At 39.2% G+C, this 20,297-nt stretch overlaps 1 protein-coding gene across 3 annotated transcripts; it reads left to right on the top strand.

The window, feature by feature from the left end:
* Nucleotides 1-4,568: 4,568 nt before the first annotated feature.
* On the top strand, nt 4,569-20,213 carry klc3 (kinesin light chain 3). Of its 3 annotated transcripts, none has more exons than XM_071496199.1 (16): nt 4,569-4,789; nt 7,827-7,948; nt 8,196-8,441; nt 8,905-8,970; nt 9,582-9,746; nt 10,715-10,790; nt 11,788-11,933; nt 12,162-12,244; nt 12,549-12,636; nt 12,889-12,990; nt 14,054-14,227; nt 14,488-14,587; nt 15,035-15,212; nt 15,895-15,961; nt 16,361-16,430; nt 18,718-20,213. In XM_071496199.1, exons 2-16 carry the CDS (start codon nt 7,877-7,879, stop codon nt 18,852-18,854), a joined length of 1,770 nt encoding a protein of 589 aa, XP_071352300.1. In that variant the 5' UTR covers nt 4,569-4,789; nt 7,827-7,876; the 3' UTR covers nt 18,855-20,213. The 3 variants fall into 3 exon arrangements, with proteins under 3 accessions (XP_071352300.1, XP_071352302.1, XP_071352301.1); XM_071496201.1 differs by having other exon boundaries at nt 7,827-8,000; XM_071496200.1 differs by lacking the exon at nt 7,827-7,948.
* Nucleotides 20,214-20,297: the final 84 nt, after the last annotated feature.

The following is a 20,297-nucleotide window of genomic DNA, read 5'->3' as shown; positions in this document are numbered from 1 at the left end:
GGTCGTAATACTGACCTGTGCGTGTTGTTTGCCTGTGTTTTGTATGACTGGTTTTTTGTATGAAAGTGTGTGCTCTGTTCTTCTGAGGACCCACAGGCAGCTGTGAGTCTGTGGGACCTCAGCAAAGAGCATGAACCTCAAACCTTTGTTTCAGCGCAGGCCAAAGCAGCCCTCAAGCCACCGGGAAATGTCCCAGTGCTCTCAACGAGCTGACCGCCACACTTTCCCACAGAGAACTGGTGAAGGCTCTGGTCCGGATCAGGTCTGATGATCGGCAATGCTGAAAAGCGAGCCACTTCACAGACGCTTGAGGACTGGGCCTTGGTGACCCACGAGTTTGAGGCTCGTGCTCGTGGACCAAGGGTCTTGGGCTGCGGCCGCTGCAGCCAAGAACCCGGTGTCCCCCCGACCACCAGAGTGATCCACTTCTCCTCTGTGGGATTGTGGATTGAGATTTATGGCAGAAACGGCTCTTACTTACAATCTCTGTTTAGGAGAACTTGTGACCTCACAAGTGACATCACCAGCTATCAGTGCCTGAGGACTGGTAAAGTCACCCTCTACTTAAAAATGTCATAGGCCTACTAAAATGACACCAAACACAATGGTAGAACCAAATAATCAAATGATATTCATTATCATTGATTATTGATCAAACATATGTGACAGCAGCAGGTGGAGCCACAGGACACTTCAATCAAGCCAGTCACAGCAGCTCCTCTCATCAATAACAGACAGTTTAACGAGCCAACACTTCAGCAGGAAACTTTCCTCCACAGACAAAAATAATGACAACAGTTAAATATTAGTTGAGCTCAGCCAACATATGAATACAGCTGCTACATTTATCACACACCATCACAAGTCTGTCACACTAGTGTTTCAGGAAACACTGACATTGTCAGTGTCACAAATGTTCCCGTGGTTCATGTTGTGTCTTACTGGATGTTTTCCTGCTCAGAGCACAGACCACGATTTGATTTGATTTGATCTCTGATTTGAATTTATTTTTGGTCGTATTATTGACCTGTCTGATTTAAATTTAGCCAGTTTCTCAACCAAGAGCAACAATAATAGAGTTCTAGTTCACAAGCAAAATGCCATTATTGCCTTGTCAATTTGCCTCTCTTTCAACCTGGCTTCTTGTTCCTGTGTGGGAAGGGTGCAGAGTATTTTACATGTCTATACTCAGGGGCCTATTGGCTTGTAATCTGCCCATGAGTCACTGTGCTCCTGACACAGTTAGTTAAGCTGTTTGATTAGCAGGCGACATTTAGGATGTCAGAAATACCAAGATTTCAGAGCACCAAAAATGTCACCATAAAAACTGATAAACCAAGACTATAAATAAATATTTATTAGCAATTTATCTCTCAATAAAAATTTATCAACAAAAAAAATGTTCTCCACTTTGCAAAGTTAACAACCCTCTCTCTGTTATGAGCCGTGAAATCAGTTCAGTGAAAAGGCAGAACCCAAACGTGGAGATTGTTTACAGTTCAAAGGCAATTTTATTGCAGGCTTGTTATAGACGGGGTGGATTTATCACAGGAGAGTGGCAGGTGGATGAAGCTGGTATGGCAGAACAGGACAATTGAAATAATGATCCAAAATGGAACAGGGGATGAAGACTGAGGTGGATGTGACAGGCAGGAGAGACTGGAATGATGGAGGCAAATACAGAATTAACAGACAAGCACAAGGACCCACAACCATAGCTGAAGCTTGTACCACATACAGACTGAACAATCTGGAGAAGACTACAGGGAATAGCCAGGGTTTAAACACTGCAGGGGCTTGTAGAGTTGTTGAGGTGATGAGCGCTCAGGTGGATTGGTGGGAGAAGGAACTGGATAGCCACGCCCAGCCAGACAAACACACACACACACAGACACAGAGAGAGAGAGGGAGAAACAACAAACTGGGCACAAACATACCACACAAGGAAAAGGAGAGCAGGAAAACACAGGGAATGAGGGATGGATACAGGCTCACCGCAACACTCTGCACACCCACACAAACATGTAGTGTTTGTTCTTTAGATCCTGTTTGTTTGCAGCAAGTTAGTTCATGTTAAGCTGCTGAGCTGTGGCCCCACAGATTCCCACTAAACGCTGCTGTAAAAGTCTTAATGTAACTCAAGTTGATTGTTTTCTAAAACCTTGTTAGTCCACCAGCTAAGCTAATGTGACATTAATAAGTCCACTGTGACCCCTGGGTCATGCACACACACAGACCACCCAGTTAATCTGACTGCATGGAGACCTGAGACAAATCACAGCACAGATTGAAGAATTAAAATTTGTTTACACAGGATACAATATAGCCCATATGCTACCTTGTGTGTATGACTGAATGCACATACAAAAAACTGACACCCATACACTTCGGTCAAACATTCAAAACACAGTGCTGGAAGAAGATGCTCACTTCCTAATTAACTCACAGTTTTTAAAAAAGAACATACAGTTAGTAGTAGTTTTAAGGTTATACATCAGTAATATTTGTTGAAAAGGCAGTGGACATATTTGTTTTTTAATTATGATTAGTTCATTAACACCATATTATTTACATTTTCATTCTAGTACTGAATCAGTTTGGTAATACACATGTGATTATACCTTAAAATAAGATATTGTTAGTAACCAGGTCCAAGGAGAGGAACACAGAGGGTTCAAAGTAAAGGGCAATCATTTAGAAAGATGGGTAGTTTAATTTAATCTGAAGGACAGAACGGTTAAAATAAAAATATTATGAAATGATTTACCTTTAATCTAGACTCATCTAGAGTTATCTTTTTATCTAGAGAGGGAGAGAGTGTAAGCACCTCCCACTCCATTTCACGGGGCTCAAACACAGACTGTTAACCGTTGATTATGTGTCATTAATACTCCTAGTCCTCCGCTCTCCTCCTGCAGGCAGCTCATCTCTCCGGCAGATGGCCTTGTCTCGGGCAGGACGTGACGGCCAACCCCGGTGCCGCGGTGTATGGTGGGAAACATGGGATCAGGTAAGCGCCTCAGCCTCGTCAAGTCATAGACACATAAGCGAACAACTGCAGGAAATCATGAGACTTTGCCTTCAGAATAAACAGAATAAAAGCGCTATAAAGTTTTATTTTAAGATTATAACCTTGTTGAGTTCTACTCATGTCAGTAGTATGTCAGGTTATTACACAAAACTTTAGTATTTTACAATAATAATAATATAAATTTTAATTTATAGAGCACTTTTCAAAAGCTGCCTTATAAAGTGCTTGACAGAGACAGCAAAATAAAATCAATTAAATCAATGGATTTCAAAAAGAAGAAAAACATAAAAAAGTCAGAGTCAATACAGTTCAAGGGTAAATTAATCCAGGAAAAGCTCTTGATAGCTCCTGTTAAAGGTATGTTTTAGGAAGAGTCTAAAAGAGTTTACGGACTCAGCTGACCTGATCACTCCAGAGCCTCGGGGCCCTGACTGAAATGGCTGTGTCCCCTTTTATTTTTAGCTGGGTCTCTGGAACAGACAGAACTATTCCACAATTTATTTTTTATTTGTTATTTTATTCATTACTCATTCTGTCTTCTATGTTCTTTTATTGTCTTGGAATTATTCTTCGGTGGAGATGAGAAAAGTCATCCTTTTGTCATGGAAAGTTTTATTACAATAAAAAGGATTTGATGTGGCACAGGAAGCTAAAGTCTCCCATATGTCTCCATGTGTCAACTGCACATGCACTCCATTTGTGTTGTGGTCTGTTTACTGTGGTTAAGTAAAAGTCACAAAGCTTCAGAGACTCCAGCTTGTGGTAAATTATACATCTTGGGTCAGGTTTTTGTACTGTCCCATTTTATATTTGAACATATGAGCATTAAATTCTGTATAAATGTGACTAAGCTAAGTTTAGCAAACCAGTATATGCCTGTTGTGTTTTCCTGGGGCAAAAACAAAAGACACCTTATAAAGCTTTCTCATCCCTGTCTGTGCAGGTATTCATCCAACTTAGCAATCAGATGCCTGGAGAATATTTCAGCGTTGCATAAAGAAATATGAATAACCAGGTTTTCCCACGATTCTCCAGTGATGACATGGTGCTGTAGACACAGGTCCAACTATGCACATGATTCAACCATCATATCCCACATCTGATCAAAAACAGGACATGACTCAGAGTCGGATACAACGTTTAGTCATCAGCCACAGTGAAACCATTCTTGGGACCAAAATTTAAAAAAAAAAAAAAAAGTGTGTTGAAATTTAATTTTGCTTGAAAATCTGTAAACATTAATTTAGGACAAAAAGGATTACTTGCATATTAACTTTAGGTCAGACTTTGTGTAAATACACATCAGAAACCCATTCAAGCGTATCTTGTAAGCCTCCATGAAATATTATAACAATAAAACACATGTCATTAAAAGCCAACAAAATCAGCATATTTAGATTAGTTACAAAAGTCAAACACTTTTATGTGGCTCTTGCACAGTACAGCCTAACTAGAAAGCAGCAATATTGTCTTTCATGTGACTTGGTCGGGCTTTTAGTTTGAAGGCGAGAAGCGGAAGTTGACGCTGGTAGCTCTGTAACTACAGGAGCAGCTGAGAGCCGAGGAGGCGGCAGGTGAATGATATACAGCCTCCGGTTTTTACAGTCTCACCTGTTCAACATTAAATAAACCGACGGATACTGTGAGAGGAAATGCTCCGCTGTGTCTGACAGGTTCCGCTGCCCACATAAAAATAACTACATCGGCTCAGAGTGGACAAAAAGACGAAACCACGCCGCCGGAGCCCGGACTTAGCAGGTAGGCTATAAATAACTTTATGTTGATGTGGATCTGAAATGAAGTCTGCGTGTGTGCTGGTGTGTTTACATCCTGCTGTAGTGCATAATTATCCCCCGCAGGCAAATGGTTATGTGTTGTACAGCAGCAAGTGATGTTTTCACTCAGTCACAGCAAAATTAAATTAAATTAATTTGTAAAAAAGTACAGAAATGTATTGCAGTGTGACGCAGTAGTTTTTCAATCAGCTGAGAGGTTTGTGGCAGCTTGAAATTAGCATAATAGTATATGATTCTCCTGACTTGGTGGAAAACCGACGCTGAGGCCTGTTGCGCCGCCCACAGTAAACAAAGCGCACAGACAGACTGTGTGTGTGTGTGTGTGTGTGTGTGTGTGTGTGTGTGTGTGTGTGTGTGTGTGTGTGTGTGTGTGTGTGTGTGTGTGTTACTGTATTTTAGCGCTTAACCCTCCTCTCGAGTCCAGGTTCATTTTGGTTAATATCTTCCCACCGTGTAGTTTCATAGAAATCTAAAAATATAAAGAGAATTAAATGTGAATATAGATACTTGGATAGGCCCAAATAGTTTGTGATCGTCACTCAAAATATAAGATAAAAAAAATATTGTTTCAATGTTTCACACACAAATAAAGCAGAAAGAATATAACATAAAATTATAATGCAGTCTGTTTACAGTTACATTATTCAAGCTCGTTTTCTATTGAAAGTATGTAAATGCCTGTAAATCTGTGGAAATATTTATCATTAATTGTTTGAAATATTTCTTTCAAAAATGCTGCATGCATTTATACAGATATAAATGAGACATTGTGTGAAAGTCCAACATCAATACTTTCGACTCATAATTAAATATCATTTTATGTTTTTTTTATTATCAGTCTGTGATTTAAAAAAAAATGCTTTTCTGTCACTGGGTGGACAGAAACATACCTCAGATATACAGTGTTCAGAACAAGTTGTTTGTGTTATGTGTTATATATTGTTTTTTATTTTTTGATTGCTTTTGTATGTTTTCTGTCTGTACCTCCATGTTTCATGTTGGACTGGTTGTCCTGTGGACAAGGTGTTGAGGTTGTTTTTGACAGAATAAAATCAGAGCACAACATACAGACAGATACTTTGTAGTGGAACTACATGATAATGAAAAGTCAGTCTTGAACTGTATTTCATAGATCAGGTCGGATGTCTGAAGCCTTGTGTTATATTCATTTAGGAAACCTGAGCATGATACTTGATGATATGTTTTAAAAATCCTCAGTCTTACCTTAGACTTAAATCACTAAACCTGATACTGCTGATGACCTGACATGCAAACAGAAATATGTTGACTCAGGCTGATCTTGATAATAATCTGTCTGCGTGTTAAACATACACTGTAATGTTTGTATTCAGTTCCATATCCCCACTTCTCCTCTCAGTCCCAGATCAGACTAGAAAAGAGGAAACTGAAAACCATCATGTTTGTGTTAAATGAAGTTGCAGACAGTTCTGAACAGTGTTTTTCTGTTTGTTAGTGTTGAGAGCCCACAGTTACTGAGTATTAGAAACTCTCTCACATAGTTGAATTTTGGGCAGGAACCATGTCATGAACACCTAAAGGACATTTGAATCCGGTCTCCTTACCTTTTACTATCAGGTCTGTTTACTGATTGGGATGAATTAATTCAGTGAAACCAACAAGAAGCTTCTGTGTAGATTCAGCCTGTAGAACCAGTAGGTGACTCCTCAGTCAGTGTCTGTCATCCTCACCCAAACATCTTCTCCTCTCCTCTTTCCACAAAGTCTTCTTTACCTTTATCACATGAGACTGGACCACAGAGTTGATACTAATATTAAGATTTATCGCAGTTTAAAATCTGCTTGTGTTTAAAGAAGGTGCCGTTATATTAATCCCCACATGTTGGAAGTTAAAGTTATTGTCTAGCACAAAACTGATACTGTTACAACTTATACTCTACTTTTACCAGTGTTGTTACTACTAGAAGTTCACCAACCTCCTCTCCCATTACTACTACAAATATACCTACTTTCCTGCTATGTCACAACTACTACGACTACTACTACTACTGACGTTCCTACTATTACTACTACTATTAAATTACCACTACTGCTGCTATCATGACAAATTCTACTGCTGCTGGTAAACATTAGTCCTTCTTCTAGGGTTGCAAAATTCTGGGAATTTTCAAAGTTGGAAACTTTCCATGGGAATAAACGGGAATTTATGGGAATTAACGGGAATTTATGGGAATAAAACAGAAATTTACAAAATTGAAGGTTGGCCCTCAACAGGGAACTTAAATATAGTTGGGGAAAATATATTGTAGCATAATCTTGGCTAAAACAACTAGATTTTATCCCTGCTTACTGCAGGGCTATTGAGGCCACGTCCCCTGCATGCACTGTGCACTCCTCCATCACACAGATGATTGCTTAAACCCCACACAGCTGGTAAGTTAGGTGCTAAATGTAAGCTATTTTTCATTTCATTGACCATTTAAGAGGCTAGCTTATTATAGCTACTTCAAATGTGATGCTGTTTTTTCTGACTCCTGCAAGACGGTTTTCTGTAACCATACAAGAGTTTGTACATCAATTGTAAAATATTTTGAAGACCATTCCAATTGTTTTGCCAACTATATTTCTGTTCATGCCATTGCATTAGTGTTTTTACAAGCTGTTTTGTTATTTTATTCTACAGAAAAATGACAAAACAAAAATATTTACATTTATGTTTGTATATGATACAGTTTGTTTAAATTACCCCCAATTCCCAATAATTCCCATAAATTCCCAATAATTCCCATAAATTCCCATAACTCCCATAGACAGTTTCCAATTTGGAATATTTCCAAAATTCCCCAGCTTAACTTCCTATGGAAAGTTTCCGGAAAGTTTCCAGAAATTTTCAGCCCCTTTGCAACCCTAACCTCTTCTGATACCACAAGTGTAGTGGCAGTGGCATTTGCCTTTATCACTGCTGCCCCCTTTACATCTACCACTAGAAGTACTGCTTTAATGACTTCTATGTGTTAAAAGGCTGGGTCTGAGCTTGGAAGGAGTCTGGACTGAAGACTGTTGAGAGACACATGCACTATAAGATGCAGCCGTCTTGGTCAATACCAACCATCCTCTCCACAACATCCCTCCAGGCCAGAGAAGTAACCGCAGCAACAGCCAACGCCTCATCTCTCTGCACTGCAGGACTGAGCAGTTCAGGAAATCCTTTGTTCCCACTGCTATTAGACTATTTAACAACTCAGACAAAGGCAGTGTTTATTGGCACAGACTCAATCTTAATCTTAATTTAACTAAATCCATGAATAAGATACTGGATAACTGTGAATTTATAATAAAGTATTTGTTATCTTATTATCTTATGTGCATTGTTCTTTGTACTGTTCCCAGGTCAGTTGTGAGAGGAGGAACCTCAGAGTTGGAGCCATGTTGTCGGCGGAGGAGATTCTGTGCAACACACAGCAGGTGATCGCGGGGCTGGAGGCGCTGAGAGGAGAGAACCGCAGTCTGCTGGAGAGCCTGCAGGAGGTGGTGGAGAGCCGGCCGGCGCCAGAGAGCGGCAGCGTGGAGCAGGAGAAGAGCAGCATCATCTGCCAATCACTGGAGAGGATAGAGCTGGGGCTGAGCGAGGCACAGGTACAAACAGAAGAAAAGAATAAGGACAAAAGCTTTTTTTTTGTTTTGTTTTGTTTGTTTTTTAATTTTTTGGGGTGTGTAAGTTTTTTTTCAAATTCTTTTTTTAAAGTTATTTTTAAAATGTCATCAGTTTTAATTTCTCAGCTATTTTGGTTGAAATTTTTGTCCAAACAAAAGACAAATTTCAACAATAACATTTTTCCAATAACTGGCAGGAAAAATGCAATCTAGGCAGGTCCGTTAAGGTTAAAGTTAATTTATCTAAACATCTCAAAAAATAACTTTCCCATACAAAAACACAGAGTAAAAGTAAAAGGTGTTAAAAGCTAAGTACAAAAGTACAAATGAAACTGACTGAAGTAAAAGTTTATTTAACATTGAAGGTTCTTTTAAAAGCAAAGTGTACAGAAATGTTGTATTTTGCCTCTGTGTGCCATGTTTCAGTTGTCTCTCATTCCTTCAGGTGATGATGGCATTGTCAGCTCACCTGGGATCGCTGGAGGCAGAGAAACAGAAGCTGCGAGCTCAGGTGAGTTTCTGTAAAAAAAAAATAAATAAAAAAAATAAGAAGAAGAAGGGAAATGAGATAAAGAGCAGATGGATGGTTCACTGACGATATATTTTCTGGAGCTCTGGATGTTGTGGTTTTAATAAAATTCATCATACAGGGTGACTCCAAAATCCTTCTGCTGAATCCTCCATTGTGTTTTCTGTGTGGGGAGTTTTAATCCAACCTTGTTTTGTTGAAGGTTTTGTGGTTTTCTGCACAAAAAGAAAAAATCAAGCATACTGAAATCCTCCTCCTTCACCCTCTTCTTCTCCTCCTACTTCCTCCTTTACTCTGCCCTTTCTTCATTTCTGTTTACTCATTCCTGTCTTCCTCCCATTCTCTGTCCTTCATCTTTGGTCTCATTTTACCATTTCTCCCTGTCTCCTCCTTTTCTTCCATATGCATCCTCTTCTTCCTCCTTTCTTTCCTTTTGCTCTACACCCTCTTCCTCCATTTGCTCTCCTTTCTCATCATCCTTTTGTCATCCTACATCATTTCTCCTCTCTTTCTCCATCCCCTTCACCTTCTTTCTTTTTCTCACCCTTTCCTCACTTCCTCCGTCTCTGTCTTTGCGTCCTCTGCCTCCTCAGGTGCGTCGTCTCTGTCAGGAGAACCAGTGGTTGAGGGATGAGCTGGCTGGAGCTCAGCAGCGGCTGCAGGATAGGGAGCAGGAGGTGGTCACGCTGGAGGAGCAGAACAGACACCTGCAGTTCATGTCCTCCATACGCAAATACGACCAGGATGAGCCACAGCTGGTGAGGACAGACAGCACAAACACAAATGTCTCTTTGTGTATGTTCAGGGAGATATTGCAATATAACCTCTTCACCCGGTGTTAACCAGGTTTGTGTTAACAAATAACAAAGGATCAAACGTCGATAAACAACTTGGCAACACTAGTTGACTTTCTCTTTATTTAACCAACACACAAGGCACAAGGCCTTTGTCAGGGCCCTGTGATTTCCCAATCAGGGAATTCATTAAAAATAATATGAATAAAGATAAAATTAAATAAACAAGTGTAACTAAAAGCTGAATCTGACCTGAACCTGATCTGACTGAAACCTAAGAAAGATCAGTGTAGGCCTAACTGAACCTGTGAATTTTCCAAACAGGATTTTATCACAGGATTTAAACTGATTCTTAAAGCTGCAGTTACAATACATTGTGACCTCTGGGGGCAGATGAACTGACATATTATCGCTTCAGAAAGCTGTCAATGTTAATGTTTTCCTGGAGCAGACAGTTATTTATATACAATTTCAGCAGAAATGGAAAAACATTAACGTTCATTCGGGTTTGTGAATGCTTGTCCAATATTCACTCTGCTTTTAGCTCCACTTTGGTCTCCACCAACTTGTGAGAGAAATATCTGGTTCTGTAGCTGTTAGATGTTCCACTTGTGTTTCGTGTTGGACAGACAGTGTACAGTGGGTTTATTAGAGCTTGTTTGTAATTAAAGCTGTGTGCTGCTGCTGCTGGAATGAGGTTGATGAGAGCAAACTGACACTGAGCTGAATGCTGTGTAAATCTGTGGAGTTCATTGGGTTTGTCACTGCGAGCAATTCTTTTCTGACTAACTGTTCATATCCAGCAGTTTTAATTCAGAATTTTAACCCTCATAAAACTACTGAATATCATACACATGGGGAAATATTTCAATATAACGTGATGAGATCATTTATCTGTATGATAATGATGATGGTGTTTGTTTCTCCTTCAGGATGACAAAGACACGTCCTCCAACAAAGAGTCCCTGGATGATCTCTTTCCTACTGAGGATGAGGAACAGTCACAGAGTAAGGCTCTGCTGGGGTGTGTGGATGTGTGTTTATTACAGACCTTTATGTCTGTAACAGTGATGTGTGTTAAAACCATTCACAGGACAGATGTGATATGCTCATCTTTACAGATCAAATATGAAAGGGTTCGTTCACCAAATAAAAATAAAACACGAAACACCAGATATGAGATACTGTTCCAATGCAGTGGAGGTGTTGTATGAATGTAAGGAGACATTGGTGTTTAGTTTGTGTCATTGAATGCTGTGGGCATCACACTATTTCCTGCCAGGATGGTGTAAAAGCTCAGAAAAATAAAATTCAGACTAAGTACCTGGGTAGATACAGCTGGTGGGAAAATGTTTTCATCCTCCTGTTAGTACTACAAGTTTTCATTCTCTGTGGATAAAGTCAGAGTGTAACTGTTTCCACTGCTTATGATATTTTGAGTAACAACTCTTCACACACAGCAAAGACATTTCAAGCTCTGATGTCACATTGTGAGTGGCTGCATCACATGCAGTGATAATGAGTTTAAAGCATGAGAGGGAAAATCAGTGTGAGGCAAGGTGTGTAGAGTAAACTTAACTTATTTTGTCATCAAATTTGTTCTTCAAAAACATCAAGCACCTTCAAAATATTGTATGAAGTTGTGTTGTGTATCAGCACTGATATTGCAAACAATGCAACATGAGTGGAGAGTCACATGATGGCTACAGAGATGAGGCTTTTTAGGTGCAGCTACACAACATATGTTAATTTAAAGCTGTGATGAAATAAAACAGTGACAAACATGCTTGAAAAAAGAAATGGATGAATATGACTCAGTAGTAAAGTTAATTGAATTGATTGGTTACATCTTGATCATGATCTGGGTCTAGTTAAATCAAGCCAACTCATTTGTGTTGGAAGAGGCGTGCCATGTCTGTCTGCTGTTTACTGAAGTAAAAGTTTTACCATTTGTAAATGTGAGATGAATGTTCTGCTTTGTATTTGTCTGTTTATTGCTGTTCAGTGTCCCAGCCTCACCACAGCAGTGCAGCAGCTGCAGCCCAGCAGGGTGGCTACGAGATCCCCGCCCGCCTTCGAACGCTTCACAACCTGGTCATCCAGTATGCATCCCAGGGACGATACGAAGTTGCGGTGCCGCTCTGCAAACAGGTGCGAGGGGCTTCCATCTGGTCCCCTGTACAGCTTGTTGTAACTGTTTTGGTCCCATAACAAAGCCTGCACCAGGTCTAGCTCCTTCCCATCAGGGAGGTTAAATTCCAGTTTTCCACAGACAGCCCCTCAGGTGGCATCACTCTGGACCCTCACGTTGGTCTGCAGGCGGTGGGCCTGAATTATTATTGAATTGCTTTGCTGTATCTGACGATCATGTCTCAACAGGCATTGGAAGACCTGGAGAAGTCCTCAGGCCACACCCATCCAGACGTAGCCACCATGCTGAATATACTGGCACTGGTGTACAGGTACGGGCCAGTCACCATGGTGACAAATGCTAAAGCTGATCAACCTCCTTGAAAACAATAATATCCTTGATTTACATTTGCACCTGGTTGACATCTTTTGAGACGGGTGTTTTTGTTTTACAATTTAACTGAGGTTTGAAGTCGTTACGAACTGTCTCAAATTTCTATATAGTATAGTATAATCACTAATGATAAAACCAACAATGGAACAATTACTCCTTTGATCAACCCCATGTGATCTTTATTTGAAAAATCTGATCTGAGGTGACAGATAGTGAGACATGTTTTTCTTTTTTTCCTACAGAGACCAGAACAAATACAAAGAAGCAGCCAACCTATTGAACGACGCGTTGGCCATCAGGGAGAAGACTCTTGGGATGGACCATCCAGCTGTACGTTACCTTTCCTTAATAATGCAGCTGCAGTCACAGACATCTTGTAATAACTTCTGAAACATGTGGCCTCTAAAGTTTGTTTTGTTGTATTTGTTTTACTTTATTTTCACTCACCACTGTTTTATCCCTGTCTGAGTGCTGCCTCTACATGACCTAAAAATACTTGTATCAGTCCTTTACCGTTGTTTAATGTAGTTTAGATCAGACTTACTGAGCTGTTATGTGATATACACGTATGTGTGTGCGCAGGTGGCAGCGACGCTCAACAACCTGGCAGTGCTCTATGGGAAAAGAGGAAAATACAAGGAAGCAGAGCCGTTGTGTAAAAGAGCTCTGGAGATCAGAGAGAAGGTGAGAACGACAGGTTTCGCGTTACTACCTCATGGGGAGCCTCAGAGTTCATACAGTTCCTGATTCTCACTGCTACATAACAAACTTTAACTTTAACACAACCTAATCCTAATTCTAACTTCAACCCTAAGCACAAATACTAACTTCAACTAATGTAACTCTGATTTTAAAACTTTGAGAATCACTTACATGTCGTCATTTTCAGGAAATTTCTTTTCTATCTTTTTCCTTTGCTTGAAGGATATTAAACCATTAAACATTTGTCTCCAAAGGACTGTATTTTCAATTCTTCATATTTTATCATATATATTGTTGACTCGACTTGAGTTTTCCACAGTTTTGTAACATCGTTTGTTGTTTAAATTGACTAAATAAATAAAACTAAGTATCTGAATTTGAAATTCAGTTTAAAATAAGTAAAAGTCTTTTCTTTTTTCTTGGGGAACTGTCGCAGCTGTCATCAGCCTGATCTTAACAGTTAAAATGGGTTGTTTTTAACTTGTCAAGTCACTATTTTACTTCTTTACCCTCCAGATACAGAATGTGCTCAGGATGTTACGCTTCTATCTCAACCTTCTCCAGTACATGAATGGAGTGAAGTACCTTTACTGAAGTATTGTATTTGAGTACAGTTTTGAGTATTACTTCATACATCAGCTTCACTACTTGTCAGAGGCAAACTGCACTTTTTACTTTACTTATATTTCACTTTTGTGAAATATAATGCCTTGTTACAGATAAACTACTCCACAATATGAAGTAGGTAAAATCATATAATAAATCATATCATAATAAATCTTATAATAAAAAGCCATTATTATTGTATGTGCCAGAGCATCCATAGGGGCCATTTTCCTGCATGACAAGTACTTTTATTTTTGATAGTGATGATGATTTTGAATCCAGGACTTTTACTCATACTGGACTATTTTTACGGCGTGGTATTACGACTGTTACTTCAGTAAAGGATATCATGCTAAAGAGTGTTATGCATTAGCTGCTGTAATTTTTTAAGGAAAACTGTTGGTATTGTTCAGCCACACAGTGTTTTGTCTCCCCTCAGGTTCTGGGTACAGACCACCCAGATGTTGCCAAGCAGCTGAACAACCTGGCTCTGCTATGTCAGAACCAGGGGAAGTACCAGGAGGTGGAGCAGTACTACGAACGCGCTCTGCACATCTACCAGAGCAAACTGGGACCAGACGATGCAAATGTGGCCAAGACCAAGAACAACCTGGTGAGACATGAGGGAACTGGTTCTCACAGTTTGTCACTGCACATTTAGATAGGTCCAAGGTCACACATCATGTGTTGTGATATGACAACTACAAAACAATAACTATTTAATATAACTTTACTAAGTGACTCTTACTTTAGGCCTCCAAATACCATAATTGAACAATGTTCACTGAGCTACGTATATCAGATTTTACATTATTTGTTGTTGTTCATTCAGACCTTCACTCTTCATCATCCTTGTTTCTGTCTCCTTCTCAGGCATCGTGCTACCTTAAACAGGGGAAATACAGACAAGCTGAGGCTCTTTACAAAGAGATCCTGACCAGAGCACATGAAAAGGAGTTTGGATCTGTAGAAGGTACAAAACAGAGATTTGATAATATTATTATATTTTTTGGATTTGTCATTTTGTTTTTTTCCATGTCTGCTAGCACATACTGTGATTTTAACTTTGATGAGACATTAAACCAGAATGCTGAATCATTCTTATTTGTTCAATTGACGTTAACACATTAGAGCGATCTGTTCTACCATATCATATAAAACCACTACTTTGAAAGTGAAAACACAGGCAAATATTGACAACCTAAATGACATTTGTATTAGCGACACATTTCCTGGTTCATCTTAAACCTTGCTGCATGCACAGCTGTTCTCCTCCTCAGTTGTCTGAACCAGTCCTGTCCTGTTGTACAGCAGCGCTGGGATGTAATGACTTTATTGCTGCACAGGTTTTTTGTTCTGGTCTGTTGTTGTTTTTGTTTTTATGTTCATGTCCTTGTCATTCTGTCGGTCCGTCCTCCAGGAGAAGGTCGTCCCAGCTGGTCCGGAGCTGAGGACGGCAGCACACAGGATGGGCTCAGTAACCTGAAGCGCAGCGGCTCCTTCACCAAACTCAGAGAGTCAATACGCCGGAGCAGCGAGAAACTGGTCCGCAAGCTGAGAGGAGTCGGGATGGAGGAAACGACCCCGAGGAATGCTGGGTAATATTGTGTTAAAACCTCCACTGTGAATGTAACTGTAGCTGAAACCAGATACTCAGTAAAGGACGTTTTTCAGTTCATGGATGCACACAGACTTTTTATTGAAATTTGCTGGTTAAAGAAATCTGCTGGTAATCCCCTGTTCAATCATTTTAAAATTAATTAATTAATAAGCCCTGAGAGACACGTGATTTTTTTTCTGGTAAGAAAGAAAAGGGAAAAAAAGTTTTAAAAAATAGCTTAATAACTAAAATAACCGTTTGTTTGGGGAGGGGGGGGTGTTGTTTTGTTTTGCCCCTCAGGGGCTGTTTATACAGATGAAAAAGAAATCACTTGCCTTTCAGGGCTCATGTTCATGTGCATTTCTGTACATTTTTAAAAGAGGTTATATTTTATCTAGTATTTGGATTAAGAACAATTTAGATATCAATTGGTGGCAATTTAAAGAGGAAGAGATGTTCACTTCTGCAAATTTATGGCTGACTTGTCTAAACTGGTTTATTGCTTGTAGCAGAAGTTTTATGTTTTTTTTTGTTTTTTTTTTTTCATCTTTCACATTGTCGCCGTTAAACCAGTGTCACTTGCATTTCCCCAATAACAACACTAAAACTGAGCTTGTGGGAGTGTTTATGCCCCTTTATAAAGATTAACAGTAAATTGTGCTATTCTGTCCTGTTTTCAGAATGAAGAGAGCAAACTCTCTGAATGTGTTAAATGTTGGAGCCAGAGAGAGTCAAGATGGTGCTCAGGTGAGCTCACTGTTGATGTTTCAGTTCATTTAACCACTGTGATATGCATGTTCAGTACCTGTAAGTCTGCAAGTTTCTCATATTGTTTGATTCAGTGATTTATTTGGTACCAAATTCTACCAGTTGTGGTGTTTCTGCATTGCACAATTTGGATTTACTTACTTGACAATTGTGTGGATTGTTATAAACATTACAATAAGTGAAATTCAAGTACAAAACTCACTTTCCCTAAAAGAATAAGAATTTTTTAGCCCATTAAATTTTGTCATATTTTCAGAAGACAACATATTTTATAAAAGATACCATTTTGGGTTTTTTTGCGTTGTTTTCAGTTATTGTGACAGAATTTCTGGGTGAAATCTCTGCACTCACATGTAATGTGTTTCTGTTGTTCCTCAGTCGAGCCGTTTGACAGATGTCCGAGGCCTGAGCTGCAGCACACAGAGCCTGACAAGACGAGGTTCACTTGGTGGGACCAGCTAACACACACATACACATACATACACACACACACCTTCTACATGCAACACCTCTCACAACTGGACAGATGTTCAGTCTCTGACTCTTGCGAGAGAGAAACCCACAGCCCTGTATTGATTGCTCACATCGGACGCCCAACACCAAAGTTAATTTCCCACTTTGATTCCCCTCAAGAAAAACTTAACTGGAGACTCTGAAAATCTAACACACACATCCTATAACAATCACTCACTTAAAAAGTAATAACAAATATCTGTGTCTCCAGTAATGACTAATGTCTCCACAAAGTGTGATTCACATAATGATTATACTTTGACATATTTACATTGCACTATAATCTTTCCTCCCTGTTCACTTGAAATCTAACATCATTCCTTCCTGCGTTTAGATTAGAAACAAATTCAGTTTATTCAAGTTAACTATTAACTCAAAAGTGAAACACGATGGAAACTGTTGAACACAAAACCCTTTAAACTACTTCAAATAACACCAGCATTTAGACTGTAGGAAAACACTTTTTTACATTAATAATACAATTAATGTACAATTAACTTGAGGTTGTGTTCCTCATGCTAGTTTATCCTTTTGACATATATTTTTATTAACAACACTGAAAAGAATATTGTTATGTGTTTTAAATGAAATTTGAGGTTAAACAGGCAGATTGACATACAGATTATCTTTTTAAAAACAGGGACGTGAAGTCGTTTGCACAATGATCAAAATGTAAATGTTACATTTGGTTTACGAGGGAGAAGTTAAGCTATCAAGTTTATACTGTTGAAGAAATTTATTTAAATGTGAAAAATGCCTTTGCCTTTAAAATGTGCAGGTCGGTCGAAATCTATTTTCATATTTCCAGATGATAATCATTAAAACATTAATGTGTTTACTGTTTTGCACCACAGTCCAGTTCTTCCATTCCACATCATGAAAAAAAGGACCAACTTTTTTATAAATTAACATAAGTTAAGAAATTCAAAATAGGAAATTCTCCATCTGAAAACAACCAGCACCATCTCATATATATGATGTATAAAAAATATATTTTCAACCAAAATCTTGATGATAATAATATCTATCAATACTTGATTATTAATTAGGGTTGCTGCAGTGTGTTACATGGTGATCAGGCACACACCGATTACATAACTCGTCCTCCGTCTTTTTACATGTTTTTCATTGACACCCACATTCATCAAATACACAATATACACGACTTTATTGTTTCACGTTGTGTCAAACAGATAACAACCCTATTAATAATACTACTAAAAGTACACACTTAATTACGTGTTTGATGTTGCATGTTGAGTTTTTAACCTTCCACTGTATTCAGACAACAGTCTTAAGCTATACAGATACCCAAAGTTATTGTTGTGTGCCTGACTCAGTGTTGTTTTGATGACTGATGAACTGGCCTTGGATTGAAGTGAAGTGACTCACTTGAACAATGACGCGACAGCTGCACCATGTACTTAAAGGCACTCTTGAACTGTGTCCCGACTCAGGGCCGTATCCTTTGGCGGATGCAGCCTAAGAAGGCGTGGCCCTTTGTAGACCATGAAGGCTGAGCTGAAATGAGACGGTCTGACCTACAGAGGATTTTAACCTTGCCTCATCAGCTATGCCCGCCTTTACCACTGCGTTGCAAAGTGCGGCTCCTATCACCTAGCAACCTTGGCAACACGTGGTTTAAATAGTTGTACCATCAACTGTTGAATTGAGCTGAAACCCAACACTTACATTTTAAAGTGTTTTTTTTTTAATTTTTTTTAAAATTATTATTTTTATTTTTTTTTTTCTGGCTTTTAAGGCCTTTATTTATAGGTACAGTGAGAGAGACAGGAAAGTTGGGGGTAGAGAGAGAGAGAGAGAGAGAGGGAGAAATGACATGCAGCAAAGGGCCACAGGTTGGATTCGAAACCCGGGCCGCTGTGGATAGGACTAAGCCTTAATGGTACGTGCTCTGCCAGGTGAGCCACAGAGGAGCCCCACATTTTAAAGTTTAATCCTCAGTCTCTGTGTTGGTGTTGTTTGCTGCCATATTATTTTCATTACTGGCACGCAATGAATCTTGGGATAGGCTGGGCCATGAAGGCTCCAACCGGTGGATCCTTCATTGCCCAGGAAAAGGCCACAATTCTCAAAGGGGCTTTCGAAATGTGACAGCTTAGTTGTGATACAATCCGTCTTCAAATGAATCCTCTGAAGTATGCAGCCCCTGAATTGGGACACAGGATTAGGATTTGAAAACATCTTCTTTTGTTCCCCAGAGTTGTATCAAAGACGAGGCAGACAGCGCAGTGAACCACAGAGGTCACACAAACTGAATTTTAGGGGAATTATAAACAAAGAGGCAAATTTGCTCAAATATGCATCAGAAAGGTCAAAAGTTCTCAAACAAGCTTAGACGATAAAACAGACACTATTTGCCCACAGCCAAAAGCAGACATGGCTACAAAGTTAGTAGCTCGTCTCTGAAGAGGAAAGTCAAATCATCTGGCAGCTGAACAGCAAACTAGAGTTTAAGAGGAGTGAACACTGGACTACAGAAGGACGCACAAGGCAACATGTGCAGAAGTTGCCAGATGTTTGTGAATACAAAAACCCAAACTATTGATCATTTGTTTTGGAGGGTATCTGCCCCATGAAAGCAGCAAAACAGAGAAATGAATGGAGATCAGCTGTGGAAGCGTATTTAAACCTACAGTAACAGATTTTTATCATCACCTTATCAGTGGATATTTGTAGCCAACAGTTGCTTATTTAAACATCCAGCGGTTACAGACCAGAACTTTATCGTTGATTTGGAGTTATTGTGATCTTTAAGTCTAATATTCACTCTGTTTTAGTTTTTGGTCTCTACCAACTCCTGTAGGAAACATCTGGCTCTTCAGCTGCTTAAAGTCTCTAAAGTTGCTGCTCTAAAGTTCTCTAACTATGTCGGCTGCTGTTTGGTGCTGAGCAGGTAGTGGACGGTGGGTTTTTAGAGCTTTTCTGCTGGAGACAGCTGCTTGAAAGCAACACTGTGAGAGTGAACAGCTGAAACACACTATAAAGCTCTGTGAAGTCGAGAGGCGCTGCAGATTTGTGTGACGACTCTCTGTAGCTTCGATCATGGCCACTTTAAGTGAAACTTTCATCTTGTAATTTTACATCTATGCTTATTCACTAAAATGCCTAAAATCCACCATGCATCTCCAGTCACTATTATAAATAGTAAAATAGCTTTTAGTATGACATAGATTTCTTTGTGCTCTTTTTAATTTATAGAGAGGATTACTTGAACTAGTTACTGAAGACTCAAAGTCAACACTTCTGTTTTATGTTAATACAGAGATAGCATTTAATAAATTCATACACACTCACTCAACACTCAGGAACGTTAAAGTAAGATACGGATGCAAATAAATGAGTGCTGCTAACAATGATGTAACACCTGACCCTCATGGATCTTATTCCACTCTGCTCTTCTTAGAGCTCACCTCCTTTTCTCATTCAGACATGTTTATCCCATTTTCCCAGGATGGAGAGCTACTGATTGTACATTTGCTGTGGTATAAGTGTGTAAGGGCTGAAATCATACTATGTTAGTTACTGTAGAGACCATCTGTTACAAGCTTTATGAAGCTCTTGCATGAGTGTTACACAATGGGGAAAGAAATGTGTAGAAAACAGATCATATCGCTGTGTTTATTCTGGTAAATATGAATGTTTGTATTTTATATTTGCAACCTTAAGCTGAAATAAATTTCAACAAAGACCCTCATATTTTTAGTGTGTGTGTGTTGTTTACATGGAAATATTGCTTCATGTGTTTTACGTCTTTATGGAAAGTTGGGTTGTTTTCAGA

This window comes from Trachinotus anak, unplaced genomic scaffold, assembly GCF_046630095.1.
Source record: "Trachinotus anak isolate AG129_WGS33_773 ecotype Australia unplaced genomic scaffold, CSIRO_AGI_Tana_v1 ptg000014l, whole genome shotgun sequence".
Lineage (NCBI taxonomy): Eukaryota > Metazoa > Chordata > Actinopteri > Carangiformes > Carangidae > Trachinotus > Trachinotus anak.
Note: the sequence above shows the minus strand (reverse complement) of the source record. Positions and strands in the feature narration are given on the sequence as shown.

What these genes read in the sequence shown, in the direction of transcription:
- klc3 (XM_071496199.1), top strand. Translation starts at nt 7,877, where the DNA reads ATGCACTATAAGATGCAGCCGTCTTGGTCAATACCAACCATCCTCTCC. An exon ending in CATCCCTCCAGGCCAGAGAA is followed by an intron (nt 7,949 to 8,195) that starts GTAACCGCAGCA and finishes TACTGTTCCCAG; the next exon opens with GTCAGTTGTGAGAGGAGGAA. An exon ending in AGAGTCAAGATGGTGCTCAG is followed by an intron (nt 15,962 to 16,360) that starts GTGAGCTCACTG and finishes GTTGTTCCTCAG; the next exon opens with TCGAGCCGTTTGACAGATGT.